Source organism: Canis lupus, chromosome 14 (genome assembly GCF_048164855.1).
Source record: "Canis lupus baileyi chromosome 14, mCanLup2.hap1, whole genome shotgun sequence".
NCBI classification, from domain to species: domain Eukaryota; kingdom Metazoa; phylum Chordata; class Mammalia; order Carnivora; family Canidae; genus Canis; species Canis lupus.
Genome location: NC_132851.1, coordinates 40,352,324 through 40,370,882, shown reverse-complemented (window position 1 = coordinate 40,370,882; position 18,559 = coordinate 40,352,324). Strand labels below are relative to the sequence as shown.

General features: G+C 56.9%; 2 protein-coding genes across 5 annotated transcripts in view; both read left to right on the top strand.

Annotated features, from left to right (window-relative positions):
* Nucleotides 1-815: 815 nt before the first annotated feature.
* Nucleotides 816-7,535, top strand: PSMA4 (proteasome 20S subunit alpha 4). Its single transcript, XM_072775658.1, has 9 exons — nucleotides 816-948; nucleotides 2,609-2,634; nucleotides 2,871-2,913; nucleotides 3,288-3,450; nucleotides 4,477-4,554; nucleotides 4,848-4,936; nucleotides 5,400-5,530; nucleotides 6,035-6,158; nucleotides 7,192-7,535. Exons 2-9 carry the CDS (start codon nucleotides 2,632-2,634, stop codon nucleotides 7,344-7,346), a joined length of 786 nt encoding a protein of 261 aa, XP_072631759.1. The 5' UTR covers nucleotides 816-948; nucleotides 2,609-2,631; the 3' UTR covers nucleotides 7,347-7,535.
* Nucleotides 7,536-15,451: 7,916 nt separating this feature from the next.
* Nucleotides 15,452-18,559, top strand: part of CHRNA5 (cholinergic receptor nicotinic alpha 5 subunit) — a 40,311-nt gene continuing 37,203 nt past the window's right edge. For 2 of the 4 annotated variants that reach the window (XM_072775612.1, XM_072775613.1), the window contains exon 1: nucleotides 17,043-17,290. In XM_072775612.1, coding sequence (XP_072631713.1) covers nucleotides 17,167-17,290 — 124 coding nt within the window. In that variant the 5' untranslated portion in view covers nucleotides 17,043-17,166. Of the gene's footprint in view, nucleotides 15,591-17,042; nucleotides 17,291-18,559 lie in introns of those variants that run through there. The other 2 variants (XM_072775615.1, XM_072775611.1) reach the window with 2 other exon arrangements.

The following is an 18,559-nucleotide window of genomic DNA, read 5'->3' as shown; positions in this document are numbered from 1 at the left end:
AGGGTGGGGGCCTGGGGGGGGTGTGACCCGCGGAGCTGGGGGGGGCGTGACCCGCGGGGCTGGGGGCCTGGAGGGCGGGTGACCCGCGGGGCTGGGGGCGGGGGGCGGGTGACCCGCGGGGCTGGGGGCCTGGGGGCGTGACCCGCGGGGCTGGGGGCCTGGGGGGGCGTGACCCGCGGGGCTGGGGGTCTGGGGGGGCGTGACCCGCGGGGCTGGGGGCGGGGGGCGGGTGACCCGTGGGGCTGGGGGGGTGACCCGCGGGGCTGGGGGCCTGGGGGGGGTGACCCGCGGGCTGGGGGCCTGGGGGCGTGACCCGTGGGGCTGGGGGCCTGGGGGTGTGACCCGCAGGGCTGAGGGCCCTCACGCCGTGACCCGGGGCGGGTCCTGGGCCGTGTTCCGGGCTCACCCCGAGCGCGCGGGAGGCGGGAGGCGGGAGGCGGGAGGCCGGGGGCCGGGGGCGGGGGGCAGGCAGGGCGTCCGCACCGCCTCCGAGGTCCCCCAGGAGGAAGGACGCTCAGCGCCTGCGCAGAGCCCCTGCCTCGCCGCCCAGGACCACAGACCGCGCTGCCGCCCAGGGATCCGCGAGGCAGGAGCGGCGGGCGGCTCGCGGAGGGGGCGGAGGGGGCGGCGCGGGCGGCGCGGGCGGCGCGGGCGGCGGGGCGGGCGGGGACGCCGGGCCGCTGGGACCCCCACGGCACGCGGACGGCTGCCCAGCACAGCGACTGCGGCACAGGCGGAGGCCCGGGTCCGCTTGCTGGGGGAGCTCCGCCCCGCCCCCGGCCCCGCCCCCGCCGCCCGACTTCCGGGTCCGCGCTGGCCCCGCCCCCGTGTCCTGCGCACGCGCGGGCGCCATATTTGCAGCGGCTGCTCGGCGTCGGAAGTATCGGCGAGGTTTCTTCCGCGAGGAGCGTGTCGGCGTCGGTCTGTCCTCTTACGTGTGTCCCGCAGGTGAGCCTCTGCCCCCGGGCGCCCGCGGAAGCTTGGCCACCCTCCCTCTGGGCAGGTCGTGAGCGTCGTGGTAGCCGGCTCGGCCTGCAGCCGCCGCCAGGGCGCCCGGGGTGCGTGACTCTGCACCGGCAGGCGGGCCGCCCTGGGGTCGGCGGAGGGGGCAGGGCTTGTGGGCGGGCCTTGGGGCGGGGCTTGGGGCCGGTGCGCGCGTCGGATCGGGGGAGCCGGGGGCGGGGCCGGGCTGGGGTCAGGGGGCGGGGCCGGGCCGGGGGCCCGGGTCGTGGTCGGCAGGTGGGCTGGGGTTCACGTGGGAGGACCCGCACCCAGCAGGTGCCCGGCGCCCTGACCTTCCCCCTGCCTGTTGCAACAGCTCCCTAACCGCTTACCTGCAGTCTCTGCGGCCGCAGGTGATGTCAGTGCCCACCTGCCCCTGTAGCTCTCGGGCCCACGGTCTTCCTGTGGAGCCCCAGTGCACGAGACAGAAGATTCGCGGTGTTGACCTGCGCCGGCCGGCCCCTCCGGGTTGGGTCTGGGCTTGGGTCTGCCGGCCGGCCCCTCCGGGTTGGATCGCCAGCTGATCTCTCCAGTCTTCATTTCTGACATTGTGGGATTTTTAGGAAAATGAGCTTTGCAGTCCGCAGTTGGCATCTCTGCTAAATCACGCTGAGCCCAGCCGCAGCGTTTCTTTAGCGGGAGCAGTAATGACCCTAACACAGCCGCTCTTACCTCTAGGTTGGGACCCCGTCACTCTGGGAAAGCCTCAGCCCATTAACGTGGCATTCAGGGCTCTGGGGGCATCTGTACCCTTGCCTAGCTCCCCAGCTTCTTCGGATTTTTTTAGCTTTAGCATTTTGTCTCTGGCCTGCTGAGCTGTCCTGTCTCCGTACCCTGTGAGCAGGCTTTCTCCCCTACCCGGGCTGCGCCCCGCTTCTCCCTTCCCTGCTCTTCCTCTTAAGGCCTGATGGTTCTCAGCCTCACCCATCTCTAATTTGAACTCATTTTCTATTTCTCAAAATACACTTTCTTGACTTTTTTTTTAAAAGATTTTACTTATTCATGAGAGACACAGTGAGAGGGAGAAGCAGGCTCCCTGTGGAGAACCCAACACAGAACTCGATCCCAGGACCCCAGGATCACAACCTGAGCCAAAGGCAGACACTCAACCACGGAGCCACCCAGGCGCCCCCTTAGTTTTTTTTTTTTTTTTTTTTAAGATTTATTTATTTATTAGGGAGAGCATGCATGCACGAGTGGGGAGGAGGGGCAGAGGAAGAGAGAGAGTTCCAAGCGGACTCCACGCCCAGTTGGAGCCTGACGAGGGGCTGGATCCCGGGACCCTGCAATCATGACCTGAATCCAAGTCAGACGCCCAACCCACTGTGCCGCCGAGGCGCCTCCGCCTTCTTGATTTTTCCCCATCCCTCTTCCACTGTACCCCTAGCACCTCTGTTTCCACATTGCTTTATAATTGTCTGTCTGGCTCCCTCACCTGAATACCAGAGGGTGTTCAGCAGGAAGCTCTGCGGGAACGGGATCCGGGTTCCCCGTGTTGGTGTGAAGGCAGTGAACAAAATGTTTTTTTTGTTTTTTTTTTTTAAGTCAGAAAATGCTCCTTAATTGTAAATTTCATTTTAATAATGATCTTATTCTCTTTTTACAGGAATCCTGTAAAGCTCAGAAAACATGGTGAGTGATACACATGCCAGTAAGCTGTTGCCTGATAAATCCTATTGTTTGTATCTGTAGATGTGCATGAGAAAATTGGAATGGAAGGGAAAGGGGCTGGGATGGTGTCCTCTTCCTTATGCGTTTCCTCCCACACACTGAGCTTTGCCTGCCAGGTTGTTTTATGAGGTGGTTAGTGGACTTGCAGGAGCCTACTTCTGGTGGATAGGAATCACTTCCATATTTTTCCTTTGCAGTCTCGAAGATATGACTCCAGGACCACCATATTTTCTCCAGAAGGTAAAATGGAAATTGTTTAAGATATTTCAAATAAAAAGATTTCTTTAGAATTTGACCGGGGTGGGGGGGGGTAATCTATAGACTTTATCAAAAATTTTATTAAGTAATCTCTATAGTCTGCATAAGGCCGCGACCCTGAGATCAGGAATCACATGCTTCACTGAGCCAGCCAAGCGCCCCTGCCTACAAACTTTCCTTTTAAATCCTTGCTAAGTTGTTCGTTCTTCTTGTACTTTGGACTAATTGCGATCACCTGGTTGGTCGCATGCTTCCTAGAAGGGTGAAAGCGGGACTCCTGTCCGTGGCCTGCCGGTGTTGGCACTGCTTCCCTTAGGAGCGCTGCTGCTTGGTGACTCACTGCTTGTGTCTTGTAGGTCGCTTGTACCAAGTTGAGTATGCCATGGAAGCCATTGGACATGCAGGCACCTGCTTGGGAATCCTAGCAAACGATGGTGTTCTGCTTGCAGCAGAAAGACGCAACATCCACAAGCTTCTTGATGAAGTCTTTTTTTCTGAAAAAATTTATAAACTGAATGAGTAAGTGAGATCTTAGGGAAGGCAGTATAAAATGTCTCACTTTCTCACATAAGTGCCATTGTACGTATTTCGGGAGGGCTATTCCATGACATGGTACAATTGAACAGTTTGTGTTTATCTCTGGGGATTTTGCTTTTAATTTATTGTTAAAACCTCTTTGGGGCCCAGGAACCACATGTTTCTCTTTTTAAGTACAGAACGAAGCACTCAGTGGAGGCCCCACATCATGAAGTGACAGGAGCCCAGGCTGGTCGTCACTCAGATCTGGGTTGATTTAGAAGCTGTGTGACTCTACGCTGCTTGTTTAACTTCTCTGGGTCTCAGCTAGAGTAGTCATGGCAGTTTGAACCATAATGAATATAAACTCGCACAGTGGCCTGTGGCAGGCTTCAGAGCCTTGTTCAGAATGGCTACTCAGGAATTCTGTGGAGTTCTGCTGACTCTTCCCAAACGCCAGGCCTCCCCGAGGTCGGGGAACAGTGTAGCCAACCCTGTACACCCGGGGACGTTTGTTCCAGTCAGCGGTGCAGGACCTTGCAGCTGGCACGGGCCCTTCCTGGGAGGCTCATTCCAAGGGGTGCTGTCTGTGCACAGTGCCACTGTCTCCTGGCTCGCTGGGGTGACCCCTTGGGATCCCTGGTCCCGGCCTCGTCCTGGCTGCCAGGCAGACTCATAGAACACCCTTCCTGCAGGTCCCTCCCCTTCACCCCCATCACACTGGGCTCAGATACCGGAGGACGTGGAGCAGCCTGTCTTCCCATCTGTTGACAAGTCTTGGGCTCACTTTAGCTACTTTAGTGCTTGTCTCTTGCCTGTGCCCAGGGTGGTAATGAGAAATACATCTGTTGAAGAATTTGTGGGAGCCTTTATTTTTCATGTGGAATGACATCAAGTTGAAAGTCTGTCATCGTGAAGCTCCTGTGGAGCATCGTGGTGCATTTGTGACAATGCACTTGTACCTTAGTGCTTGTGAACACCTGTGGCAGACCTCTCCCTGCTTACAGATACGTCTGTCCTCTCCTCCAGGGACATGGCTTGCAGCGTGGCGGGCATAACTTCTGATGCTAACGTTCTCACGAATGAACTGAGGCTCATTGCTCAAAGGTACGGTCGTAAATAGCAAGATACATAAATGAGTGAGTTTCCATGTTTCTGAGGAGAACTGTGAAGATATAAATCATTTAAAAAGTCTATTCATTGAAAATTAAAGTTTTTTTAAACCAAAGCTATAAAACCTTAAGGGTATTAGGCTGTGGCTACACTCTCCCCGCCTTTTCAAATTACAGGTGACAGTGGAGTTGTCCCTGTGGCATAGATCTCTTTCAGAGGGTATTTTGCTTAGGGGGTGTCTGTGTTTTAGAGAAAAGTCTATTAAAATGCCAATTTCTTTATTGTAGGTATTTATTACAGTATCAGGAACCAATCCCTTGTGAGCAGTTGGTCACAGCACTGTGTGATATCAAACAAGCCTATACACAGTTTGGAGGTACTGAATTTTTTGAACATTGTATTCCAAAAAGTTAAACCACCTTATGAATCATAACCTTTTTGAGATAATAAAAAGAAATTGAAAATGAAATGAGAAAATACTTCACATAAATCCCTGCTTCACCAATTTACTGGCTTCCACTATGTAGATTGTCCTATGTTTTATTAATAGATGCTGGAAGGCCATAATGCCATTTTCAAATCTGGAAACAAATTGCATTTTACATAATAATGAAATTCAGCACTGGTCCTCTGTGTCTTTATTCTCTTTCTTGGCTGCGTCCAAATCCTAGAGACAAAAGTGGAATTTTGGCTGGAGCTTAGCTGTGGCGTTCAGAAAACGAAGCAGTTTATGAATGCTTAACTTCACAGAGGACGCTTTGGTCCTGCTCGTGGGCTCAGGTAACCATAGTGATACGGGATTCAGATGGCTGATACGTTGTTTGTCGTTGCTGTTAAAGGAAAACGTCCCTTTGGTGTTTCATTGCTTTACATCGGCTGGGACAAGCACTATGGCTTTCAGCTCTATCAGAGTGACCCTAGTGGGAATTATGGAGGATGGAAAGCCACGTGCATCGGAAACAATAGTGCTGTGAGTATTTTGGGGGTTGCTATAAAATCTGCCAAAAGATCTAGTAACCCCCATAATTTTGAAGTAGCCATGAGTATAAACTGTTCTAGAATAGCTGCCGCACCCTTACTGTGATGTGAAAACATTGGATTTCTGTTGGTAACGAAGTCACAGGCACTGCTAATACTACTGGGACTTACTGTCTACGTTTATAAAGGAACTTTAATAAAGGAAGTGCTGATTTTCAGTGGGAAGTTTTGGAAATGGGATGTAATTATTTTTTACATCCTAGTTCTCAGACCCTTTGACTTATGTGATGGGCCCCTTGCAGGCCTGGGGAGGTCAGGTTACAGATCCCGTTCATAGAGCGACAACCCCCTTGTCATCCCATCTGCCCTCCCTGCCCTTAGAAGTGTGGGTATTGGTTACAGTGCCCACGGTGGTTCAGCCATTATTATTCTGACCCATCCATGTTCTAGAAATTTAAAGGAAACTCTTTTTTTTATTCTCCTTTATGTTTCATAGGCAGCGGTGTCGATGTTAAAACAAGACTACAAAGAAGGAGAAATGACTCTGAAGTCCGCACTTGCTTTAGCTATCAAAGTCCTAAACAAGACCATGGATGTGAGTAAACTCTCGGCTGAAAAAGGTAATTGGTGTCCACTCCTCCCTTTGGCTCACTTGAGTGAGAGAGCGATTGAGTGGCCTTAACCTATTCCTGAGGGAGGATGCGCGGGCTCGTGGGGTCCTGGGCCTGACCGTAAGCCCATACTACCCTCTGAGCGCAAGGACTTAGGCCAGAGTCTTCTCGGTGCTCACTGACCTGTTTGAAGCAGATACTTTTAGTATGTAACTGACCAGCTCCTCGGCCGCCTGGTGTGTGTGTGTGTGTGTTTGCATACGATGGTGATGGTGTACTTCATCCAGAGACGACCTTTGCAGGAGTCGTGATGTTCTCTGTTCTTTTGAATCCACTGGTCTCTTATGTTATCCCATGTTTGCAGTTTTAAATACTTTATTTAGCGTAAGTCATGTGATCATATAAAACAGTATTTCTAAATAAGGATTTTTCAAAAATTGTGGTAAATTAATAGATTGATTCAGTTTAGCATAATTAAGCTCCTGGTGTCCTTAGAAAATGCAGTCTACTTGCGGACTGCCCTCTGTGGTTTCTCCTGCTCAAAAATCCCTCCTTTGGTATCAGTTTACTTTTCTTGCCTTTGGTCCTGGAAAGATCTTTTTATACCTATGTTTTGAAGAGTTTTCAATGGTCCGTGAACAATGAATGTGATTACGGGTTAGCGACTCTGACTGTACCTCCAGGGGCTCCAACAGGGACGTGGAGGTGCCTTCTGGTCATCGCAGCTAATGGCCGGCCAGCTAGAGCCAGTGGTTGGTGACAGTGGCAAAGGGCGAGTGGGAAGGTTGCGGGGGGTGAGGAGGACACTTAGGAGAGTCGACAGGAACGTCACAGGATGGAAGGTGCTCTGTCGCTGTCAGGACACGTGAGAGCTCCCACAGGAGTACTTGTGCAAGAGTATGCGTGAGCGTACGTGTGCGAGCCTCCCCCCCCACCCCCCCGCGTGTCCCCGGGAGCAGCGGCACAGCTGGCAGCGGGCGCCTGGGCTGGGGAGCCGTTGGCAAGGTGCCCGCCCATAACGTAGGCTTGCACTCACTTGCAGTGGAGATTGCCACCCTGACAAGAGAGAACGGGAAGACGGTCATCAGGGTCCTGAAGCAGAAGGAAGTGGAGCAGCTGATCAAGAACCACGAGGAGGAAGAAGCGAAAGCGGAGCGAGAGAAGAAAGAAAAAGAGCAGAAAGAGAAGGAGAAATAGGAGGAGAACCCTGGACTCTGGCGGCTCCGGGGCCGTGTGCCCGCTGCCCGGCCTCCCTCGCCCGGTGGGCAGACTGGGGCGGGCACCAGCGCAGGCCTGCCGTCTCTGTCCGGTTGAGTCTTGTAGTGACGCTCGGTCGTAGTGGACGCGCTCGTCCCTCCCTGTGTTGGTAATAAAACTTGGAAAGAACGGCCATGGTGAAGGGGGGCGTCTGGGGCAGGAGCCATGACTGTCGTGAGGGGGCCCTGCTTACGGGGGGTCCCACAGGGTCAAGTGCAGGGACGCAGGATCCTCCCCGTCCTGGTGCTGCCGGCCGGTGGCGGCCACGGGGTTCATACCAGACATGAGCACGTCTGTGAGTTGTTGGCAGAGTGTGAGGCGACTCGGGAAACCCCGTGTGGCCACCAGCCGGCGTCCGAGGCTGTGCCCTGACCCCATGTGTCCCTGTCACATCTGTGTGCACGGCCTGCCCCCTGGGTTCTGCCCCTCTGCTCAGGTGGGCTCATGGGGCGGTCAGGCCGAGACCCCCACTCCGAGCTCAGGGGCCCTTCCTCAGGCTGCAGGGGCCCCGGGCAGCTCTGTCTGCAGGGACTGGTCTGAGCAGGGGGGGTGGGGGGGCGAGGGCCAGGCCGGAGGAAGAGTGGAACCAGGGAGGACAGCAGAGGAGCTATGACGAGAGGGCGCTCACTGCTCACATGCCGTCCACCACCACCGGGTGCCCTGACCCCGTGCCAGGGAGCCCCCTGCCCCCCGCAGCCCGGCCATGGGTGCTGTGCAGCCCCCCGGGTGCTTGTCAGCCCTGCGGACACACGAGGACCACGCGGAGCTCGTGAGACATCCGGGGCGGCTCCCCCACGGCTGCTGGTCCTGCCTCGGTGTTCTCTGGCCCGTCTGATGTATGCCTTCTAAATCCAAGGACCCCATCACTGTGGGCAGCTGGCCGTGGCCGCCCCGGGGACCGTGTCATCCCCAGGAACGGGCAGGTGCTGCACAGCTCTCGGTGGGGGGGCCAGGTTGGCCTCGGTAGTGCCCATGAGCGGGCTCGGATCACCCAGTCCGTACGTGACCTGTTCTGTGTTCTGTGTGTGATGGATGTTGATCCGGTAATCTCATGGCCGACCCTGGACGCGCCAGCTTCTCCAGTGCCCAGCGTCCCCCCTCTCCTGTTGGGTAGCACGGCCTTGCCCTCATGGACTGTGACGGCAGGGTCAGCAAAGCACAGTGATGTGACAAATTGGCACAAACAGGCCGAGAAAAGGAGCTGAAGCAGGCAGATCCCCAGGTGGCTCAGGTGTCACAGCTGCGTCTACACGTCCACCGTGACCACGAGGGCGCTGTCCGCGGGTGTGGACATGGGTGGCCAGCCAGCCTGCAGGTGCAGGAGGGAGACGGAGAAGGGAGCTAGTACGTCCACGGGCCTCGCTGGCCCCACCATCGGCCAGCGCGGTCTCACGCCTGGTCTCCCCCCAGTCCGCCCACAGCACAGCAGCCAGAGGGAGCACCCCAGGGGAGGCCGGCCCTGCTGTCGCCCTGCTCCGTGGATGCCACTCCCCCCACACTGGCCTCCCAGGCCCGGCCCTGGCCGCCTGCATGCTGAGGGAGGGAGGACGGCTTGTTCCTTCTCACAGCCCACCTCCCATCCCCCTGCCTTGACAGCCCTTCCCTGGTCTCTACCCTGTGGCTCCTCCTCCAAGCCACCCTCCCCACCGCACGCTTACCCTCCGTCTACACCACTGGGCGCAGACTTCCAGGGCAGGGACTGGAGCCCCGACCCGGCATCAGCAACGGAAACGGGCCTGCCCCAGGCTTCACGTATTGAGGAGTGAGTAAATGGCCCTGGTCTGCTGGAGCCACGACCTCAGGTACCCCCTTTCCTCCCAGGTCAGTACCACTGGTGGGTTTCCTATATTCCGACCCCCCCGCCAGCCCCCGTCAGCATTTTCCTGAAGTTATAACAACCACAGGAGCTGTGGGGGATGAGAGCCTCGTGCATTTTAACCACATCTGGAGCAAGTATTCAGATTCCCCCTAATGATGGAAAAATCTCAACATATCTTTATCCTAGATTTATTAATTTTTAAAAAAAGATTTTTAATGTATTTATTTGAGAGAGAGCACACGGGGGGAAGCCGCAGAGGGAGAGGGAGAAGCAGACTCACTGCCGAGCAGGGAGCCCGACACGGGACTCGATCCCGGGACCCTGAGATCGTGGCCTGAGCTGAAGGCAGACACTTAACCCCCTGAGCCACCCAGGTGGCTTAAGACATTATTTTTAAGTCAGCTCTCCACCCCACGGGGGCCTTGAATTCCCCCCCAGATAAGCATCATGCAGTCCACTAAGCCAGTGGGTCCTGCTCACCCTTTTACTAAAATGACTTCACGCTGTGGGAAAAGTGAGGGGTGGGGCCCCTCTACCTGGTTCCTCCTGGCGGCGAGGGCCCAGGTGAGCTCCGACCAACGGCCGCGATCTCCGCCCAGGGCCACCTGCTCACCTGCTCAGCGGCCTGGATGTAGAACACGGCCCTTCCTCTAGCGCCGGGTGCGGCAGGAGCATGGGGGTGGGGGGGCGCACTGCTTTAAACCTTGAGTTGATGTCATTTGGGGGGGAGTTTTAAAAACTGAACCATGGGGGAGAAATCCTGTGTTCCGGTGTATGATTTACTCCAGACTTTTTTCATCAGAAAATAAGCAAGACTCGAGTTTCTCCAGTCTAGCACTTTGAAAGGTCAGTGGAAGCACTTGTGTTAACTGCAAAAATATTCCACGTTCTGAAAAAATATCAAAGTAGATTGATTTCTGTTCCTTTTTACCACGTTCCTGGTAATTTTAGGTGTAAGATCTGTCCTCAGGTTAACGTGCAGCTGTGCAGGCGGGAGGGCTGTAGTCAGCTCCTTGCTGACGTGCAAGCGCTGCGCCCGCCGTGGCCAGCTGCCTGAGCCTGGGCCGGGGCAAGGGCCGAGGGCCAGTGCTGTGAGCGCGGGAGTGTACACCGGGCGGCCCAGCCGCTTTGCAGGTCTGTGGTCTCTGCCCCGTGCAGTGCAGAAGACACGGAGGGTTTTTTTTTTTCTTTTAATGATTTTGTTTGAGAGCCAGCACGAGCAGGGGAAGGGATGGAGGGAGAAGCAGACTCCCCGCTGAGCATGGAGCCCCATGCGGGACTCGATCCCACAGCCCTGAGGCCATGACCTGAGCCAAGGTCAAGAGACCCCCAGGCACCCCAGGTCTGAGTGAATGAGAGAAACAAGTCCAGGAGCTGGAGCAGGTGGGAAGAGCCAGGTGGGGGCTGCAGCGATGGGAGGAAGGGGAAGGAGCAGGAGAGCAGGACCAGGGCCTCCACCCAGGTCGGCATGACGTCTGCTATCCTCCGTTCTGTGCTGGTGGGAAGAGCCCCGTAGAGTGCACGGCCCCCAGGAGGGGACCCACGTCAGACTGCGTGTTCCCCTTTTCCTTCCAGATGGTCTTCATCTGCATCCGTTCTCCGTCTGCCCATCTCCTTGCCCACCTTCCTGCAACCGCGCTTAGAGCAGCCACGTAGGAGGCCTTGGCACCCGTGTCCAAGCCTCCTCGTGTCAGCATCACACGTACCGAGATACTCCCCACGCCAAAGTACATAAACATCCTATACAGAGACCCTAGCTTGAAAGGATCCGTGCACCGTGATATTTATAGCAGCATTTTCAACAATAGCCAAACTGGAAGCAGCCCAATAAAGCTGTGATTTGTATACACCATGGGGTGTTACTCAGCCGTCAAAAATAAGGACATCTTTCCCTTGAAATGTCAGGGAAGGAGCTGGGGAGTATTATGCCGAGTGAAGTAAGTCGGAAAAAGACAGATGCCACATGGTTTCACTCGTATGTGGAATTCAAGATACAAAATAAGCAAAACTGAGAACCCGAGAAACAGACTGAACGCAGAGAACACCATCCTGGTCACCAGGGAGGAGGTGACGTGGGGGGAACAGGTGACGGGGAGGAAGGAGGGCACCTGCCCTACCGAGCACCGGGCGGCGTAGGGACGTGCATCACACTGAATGTAATGTCACTGGAAAAAATATAAAAATAATATGCCTGGCATGTATTTTTTAAAGTATTTAAATTAATGCGACTTTAATTCTGTCTTTCAGACTAGTTTTCTTGAATGAATTCAGAATTAGATAAAATGAAGTCGTTACTTCCTTATTTTAGTGACCGCTTTGCCGATACATGATTACGTACCATGCAGTGCGCCTGTTCAGAGCACACGGTTCGGCGGTTATGGTTTGCTCACGCGGCTGCGCAGCCAACACCCCGGCTTCAGAGCGTTGCCATCACCCAAACCAACCCTGTGCCCCTTCGCCCACGCCAAGCCTCCCAGCCTCCAGGGCTCCCTTTCCTGCAGGTTTGCCCCTGGGGACACGTGGGGAGCTGCAGTGCCTGCACCTGCAGCCTGGCGTTGCCCGTCACCCTAGTGCGTGCCGGCAGCCCACGGCCTCCTGGACCAGAAAGCGCCAGGAAGCCTTTGGTTGCAGAGTAACGCCGCGTTGTGATCTGAGAGCACCGGTCGCTCACGGGTTGGTGGCACGAGGGTGGTTTCCGTTGGGGGCTGTTGTGAGCGGCGCTGCTACGTGTCCCGTACTGCGTGGACTCAGGCTCTCACTTCCCTTGGGTGTGTGCCCGTGGAATCGCTGGGTCCTAACTTGGTTTATTTCTAATCCACCTTTGTGCCAGACGTCCATATCAGTGATTCATATTTTAAAGAGTCTACTCTCCCGTGTTCTCCTAAGAGCCCAGCATAAGTGGAACCCGGACTGACTCCTGAGGGCACGTGGACTTGTGTGTTACCGCTGAAGCAGGTCTCATGGTTGGACGGGACTTTTGATTCCCTTCGTGTCTTCGGGAAGACTGTCGGGCGCCTTGCTGCTAACCCTGGGAGGCCAGGCTGCGCCTTTGATTCTGCATCCAGAGCCTTATGTAAGAACATTCTCTGAAAACTCTGAATCCTACAGAGTGGGAGACTCCTGGGTAAATTGTCTCCTGAATCCTGAGCAATCCAGTAACTTCCTTTTTCTGATGATGAAGCAGCGTGTGCTCACTTTGGAAAACACACAACAGGTTAAATAAACATCGCCCGCGATCTTGCTCCGAGTCCGCCGGGGACCCCCCCCCCCCAATGGCTGAGGAGGGCTCCGCGCGGATTGGGTGCGTCACGGGCCATCTGTTTAAAAAGTTTTAAAGAAGAAACTAATGTTACATTTTCTCCTCGTTTTCCAAAAATATCCTGAAGCCGTAGAAAGCCCTCTCTCTCCAGGACAGAGCGGAAACCATCACCCTTGGAGCAGACGGCGTGGGCTTCTCCCTTGCGGCCTCTCGCGGGCGGTGACCTTACAGAGTGTGGGTTGCAGCCCCTCTGCCTTCCTCACCAGGCTCTCTCTGCCTCCTAGCTCAGCCCCCCATCACTTCCGACTTCCCTCCCCAAGAATTCCTAGCGAATTCTGAAACTACCTTGTTTATTTTGTGCCTTCCTCCCTCGCAGTGAGTTCCCTGAAAGCAGGGACATTTCTGTCTTGTCACCTTCCCCCTCCGAGAACTGGGCCTGTGGCCGGAAGGGACAGTGAGAATCGAACTCCTGTTTATTTGACATCCAAGACCAAAGGCTAGGAGCTTCCCGCTGTGCCGCCATTGCTGTGCACGGGAGGGGGGTGCTGGGGGGGCGGGGGGGTTCAGTTGTGCATCCCACGCCAGCAGGCAAGTTCAGCTCTGGTTCACGGATGGCAAGAAGGTCACATGGAATCAAGGACCAAGATCTCCTTTGGCACGCAGGTGGCTTCGTGCATTCTTTAGCTTTCAAAAACCTGAAAACACCTGCAATTCTTCAGGCGCGTTCTAGAAGAGCAAGGAAAGAGTGCATCTCAGGTGAGACAGATGTAGAACTGGACGTTACCAAATGATTTCCAATTTTCAGAGACTTGGATCAGGTGGCCTAGATTAGGTTCAAGATAATCAATTTTCTGGACAATCAATGCCATATATTACTCTAACCCTCAGAGGGAACTTTTTTGTATTGCTGGAAGATCTCCTCTGGTTTTGCTTCTTGTCCATATAAAACACTCAACATCAATTAGTATTGCACAGGAACTGAAGCTGGATGAGAACCCTTGCTAAGTCAATTAGACTGGATAATTAGAGCAGATTCCCAAACGTATGAAAGAAACAGCTCCAGTTTGGTTCCATTTAGCCCTCCCTTCCTTAGAAGCTTTATACGCCAGTGTACAAATTACAAATGGAAGTGAAATATACTTAATTTTGAATTTTTTGTATGCGTTTGAGTTTCAGAATTTCATCATATCCCTTGATTGGAGTGGGAATAATCTGGAACAATTAAATTGGCAATCATTTAATCAAATTCTAAGATGGCAGTTCTGCTTGGTGTGCAGCCACGTATTTCTGGAGCATCTGTGGTCTGTACCTGCAGGATAATCTGTCCTTTGAACTTACTTTTGATGTATGTAGCAGTATCTATAAATATCTCTCAGTTCCAGAATAGAAAGTGAGTGACGTGCTGGTTTTATGTTTGATAAGAATACTTAAATTATACCTTTTGCACAGAACATTTACAATTTAATGTCTTGCAGATATTAAAACACAGGCATAAATTTCTTTTGTAAATTTATACTAGTGTGCCATCTATGAAGAAGAGGTCACTTAATGCAATAAATATTTATATATAAATATTGTTGTGTTCACTTAGTACAAATGTTGAGCTTTTACATATTAAGTAATTGCAAATCTGAAAAAATCCATGTCTTTTTTTACTGTAGAAATTCCTGTTTTAGCAGCTTTACTGAGATAGCACTGACATAAAAATAGTGTCTAAGATGCACAACTTGATGTTTAATACATGTGCACGTTGTGACATCACTACACTCAAGATAATTAACATACATAGAACTTCCGTGTAACTACCACTGTGTGCATTAAGATTTAAATAAGATCTCTCCTTTTGAATTATTTGTTTTAACAGAAAAACTCACAAGGATTCATCACTCCCAGGTGTAAAATCTTTGGACATTTAGGGGCATGGGTCATTGCACTGCACTTTTAAGTGGAAAAACGGTATCTTTATTTGTAACCAGAGCTGATATTTGTCCAGGATACGTGATAACTTGCTCTGTAGCGAATTGCCATTTCCTTGTTCACTTGTGTTTTTCTCTTGGTAATTGGGTCTGTGACCTTGCGGTATATATATGCTATTATTAAAGTCCAGTGAGACAGCTCACTTATATATATGGTTTATATTTTTGTGATATGATTTTATGCACTACTACTTAGCTATTACAATCTAGTAAAAATATGGCCAATTAATTTTCTTTCTTAAAGCTTTGTACATTAAAATATGTCTGCCCTTTTACATTTTGATTACAGTCATTGAAAAATAGCCCTTAAAAAGGACCTTTTATTCTTATACTATTTCTTTTGAAGGACTGAATTTTAATACCCTATCAATACTTGCTTTTTTTTTTTTTTTTTTGCTTTAATCTGTGAAAACGCATGTAATTTCAGCAGTGAAGTTGACAGCATCCATTTTTATCTTTAATTAACTTTTCAGTTTGGCTTTCCTCTTAAAGGCTCACAGCAGAATTTATCACCAAACTACAATGGAAATGCTGAATGGGAGATTCGAGAATCCGCCTGGCTCTGCATTTAGCTCAGTTGACCCCATTATGAGAAAGGAAGTGAACAACGTGGGTATGCGAGAGGATTCATTCGGCCAGTAGGCGCGGAGGACAGGCACCAGCTGCCCTCGCTGGAGGGTCCCGCGAGGGAGCAGGTGGGAGAACAATCGCCCCCTAAAGGGGAAGGCTGCCACCTACCCCCCGCCCTGTGGCTGAGCCTCCGCGGGCTTCCTCCTCTGCCTTCGGGTTTTAAGGCCGCACTTAAATAAGACGAATCAGAGGGGGAGACTCTTAACTCTGGGGAAGGAACAGGGGGCCGCAGGGGGGTGGGACGGCGAGTGGGGTGGGCTTGGAGGAGGGCCGTGATGGGAGGGGCGCGGGGTGTCCTGTGCAGCTGACCAATCATTCAATTAACAATACACTAGATGTTAATTATATGATTTTAAGTTAGGAAAGGACAAGAAGAGTGGTGGGCCCGGCCCCCTGCCCGCTCGCCAGCTCGGGACGTCGGCGGCCCGGGCCTGCCCGGCGCTCGCTTCCTCCTCCCGGGAGCCCTCCGAGCATCTGCCGTGACCGCGCAGCGCGCCCAGGTGAGGAGCGCAGGCGAGGCCGCCCCCTCGGGAGCCGGGAGCCGGGAGCCCGGAGCCTGCGCTGGGGGAGGCTGTGGGCCGCTGGGGTGGTTACAGACGCGCCGCGCTGGGGGCAGGGCCAGGTGCCCGCGCGGACACGGGCTGCGGACACGGGCTGCTCGGTCCCAGGAAGCAGTGACGGGGCGGGGGGAGCGGGGACCCGGGGCGGGGGGCGGGCCCGGAGGTGTCGGGAAGCCCGGGAGGCCCCTGGGGGGGGACGGGGTGGCCACGGCTGGGGCCCGGGGGCGCGGCCGCCCTGCGCTTCGGGGCACCTGCTGGCGGTGCCGCCGCGGGTCCCGCGAGTGTCCACCGCCCGCGGGCCGCACTGAGGTCCCTGGGGTGTTGGCCTGGATTGTAGGTGCCCCCGCAAGCGGCCCCGGCGGCCCTGCCCCCGCTGCGCCGCTGTCCTCGGGGGGCGCCCGGGGCGCGGGTGCAGGAGCCGCCGTCCTGCTGGCGGGGGCGGAGGCCAGAGGCTCGAGGCCCGGGAGCCGCGCACGTCAAGCAGCCGCCAGCCCGCGCCCCTCCAGCCCCCGTCCCTGCCCGGATGCACGCGGACCGCCGCGCCTCGGGTCTGCACCCGGCTTCGGAGCGGGGAGGCGGGGCTGCGCGCTCTGCGGGGCGGGGGGGGCGGGGCGGGCTGCGGACGAGCCTGCCGCTCTGCCCCGCGCTCCCAGCTAACCCGCTGTGCTCCTTCGGGCCCACGGAGCTTCCTCCTAACGAGGAACAGAGGCCGTGACGCCGTCGGCCCGTGGCGGGGGGGCCGCTCCTTACGGAGGTCACGGGGGGCACACGGGGTGGCGGGGGGCGGCTGTGGGTCGGTGCTGAGGCCGCTGCATGTCCTCCGTCGGGCTCCGGAAGGAGGGTCCGGGCTGCACCCCCAGCTCCCACGTGTGGCTTCAGGGACGGGGAGCGGGCGGGAGGCGAGCTCCCTGCCACGTTCTTGGGGGCCAGTTCTCGTGCGGACGCGGAAAAACCTCCTCCCGTCCGTCCGCACCCCCGGCGCTGAGCGCGGCGCGGATGTTCATAGGGACCGTGGTGGTCAGGGCGGACGGGGACCCGCCCAGGCAGCCGGAGGCCAGCAAGGCGGGCGGCCGGGCGCCCGGGGCCTGGTGCTGCCGGGATTGGCCGTCGGGCCGCGGGCTTGGGGCCGGGGGCGGGGCCACTCGGGGGCGGGGCCACTCGGGGGCGGGGCCACTCGGGGGGCGGGGCCACTCGGGGGGCGGGGCAAAGGGGCTTTAGCGCTAAGGTCGCTTCTAAACAGCGAGGCCCAAGGCGGGCGGGAAGGTGGGGGCGTGGCTACGCGCCGGCGGGGCGGGGCCGGGGCGGGGCCTGGGGCGGGGGCGGGGCCAGGCGCGAGCCTCCCCGCCCGCTGGGAGCCGGCGGGAACCTGTGGGCCGAGGTGGCAGCGCCCGCAGCAGCCCGCGGCAGCGTCCGTCCCGCGTGGGCTTCCCCGTCCCGGCCCCGTCCGTCTGGAGCCACCTTCCTTCCCGCGCGGCCGCCGTGAGCCCCCGCCTGTTTTCCCGCGCGGGGCCGGGCGATGTCGGCGCGGGGGTACGGGCCGGGGGTCCTCGGCCTCGGGCCCAGCCCGCTGCGCCTCCTCCTCCTCCTCCAGCTGGTCGCGGGGCGCTGGGGCCCGGCCGGCGCGGGGGTCGCGCCTGGAGGTGAGGCTGGGCGGCGGGGCAGCCCCTGCGTTCGCCCTCGGAGTACCGGGCGGGGTGCGGGGCGGCGGGGGGCGCATACAGGGCAGGGGAGGGGGGCACGGGCGGCCGGGGGCGCGGGCGGGTCAGGGAGCGGGGTCACGGGGGAGGCGCAGAGAGGTCAGGGGGCGCGGGGCAGCCGGGGTCGCCGGCGGGTCAGGGAGCGGGTGGGGGTGGGGCGCAGCGGGCGCAGAGAGGTCACGGGGTGCGGGGCAGCCAGGGTCGCGGGCGGGTCAGGGAGCGGGGCGGGGGAGGGCGGGGGGGGGTGCAACCAGGTCAGGGGCCGGTGTGGGGGGCGTCGGGGGCGCGGGGCAGCCGGGGTCGCGGGCGGGTCAGGGAGCGGGATCACGGGGGTGGGGAGGGTGCAGACAGGTCAGGGGGTGCGGAGCGGCCGGGCGGCCCCGGAGGCTGGTGTTGGGCCCCAGCTCGGGTTCGCAGGGAACGCGGGGCGCAGAGGCAGCCGTTCAGTACGGGGTCCGGGGCGGAGCGAGGTTGCGGCGGTGAGTTCGGCGGCCACGGGGGTCGCTACTGCGGCCCCGCCGCCCTGGGACCCGCGGGGAGGCCGCGTGGACCCCGCCGCAGCTCCGAGGTCCCGGGCGTAGGCACCCAGCGGGGCGGCCCCGTGTGGGCGCAGGACCTACGGGGCTGAGACTGCGCGTGGGGACCTTGGGGAGCCTCCGGGCCGGGTGGGGAGCGCCCTGCATCCCCAGCTCCCGGCTCCGCAGCCGGCCTTTCAGCCTCCAGGCGGGCGCCGAGGTGTTTTGCGCAGGAATAGAAAGAACAGAAGAAAATGCTCAGTGGGCCTCACTTCCCAGGGCTTTAGGAAATATCATAGTTGCTCCCCTCAGCGTCTTGGGGAGAAATGCTACCATTTCTGGAGCAGCTGTGACAGGTGAAGGTGAGAGCCGAAGTTTCCAGCAGAACTTCAGCCTCCGTGGGTGAAGTTTCCTAGAGAGGAGACATGTTCAGGTGTGGGAAGAATCTCCCCCGCCTCCCCTTAAGCTTTGTCAACAACGATTTCTGACTCCAGAAGCGATGATCTTGACACTAGAGTTGTTTATTGCTGGGCGCACTGCGGAAGGAGCCCCGAGGGAAATGACCGGAAGGTGACTTCGACATTTAGAGAAAGTCCTGAGCTGAGCATGTCCCGGTCATAACCAGAGGAAAGGACTGATGCTCGGGACCCCACGAACCTGGGTTCGGGGGACTCCGGGGCGTCATCTTCACCTGGAC

Excerpts from the sequence above, each read along its gene's own strand:
- PSMA4 (XM_072775658.1), top strand. Across the intron at positions 4,937-5,399 it reads AGCCTATACACAGTTTGGAG|GAAAACGTCCCTTTGGTGTT; the intron begins GTACTGAATTTT and ends TTGCTGTTAAAG. Across the intron at positions 6,159-7,191 it reads TAAACTCTCGGCTGAAAAAG|TGGAGATTGCCACCCTGACA; the intron begins GTAATTGGTGTC and ends ACTCACTTGCAG.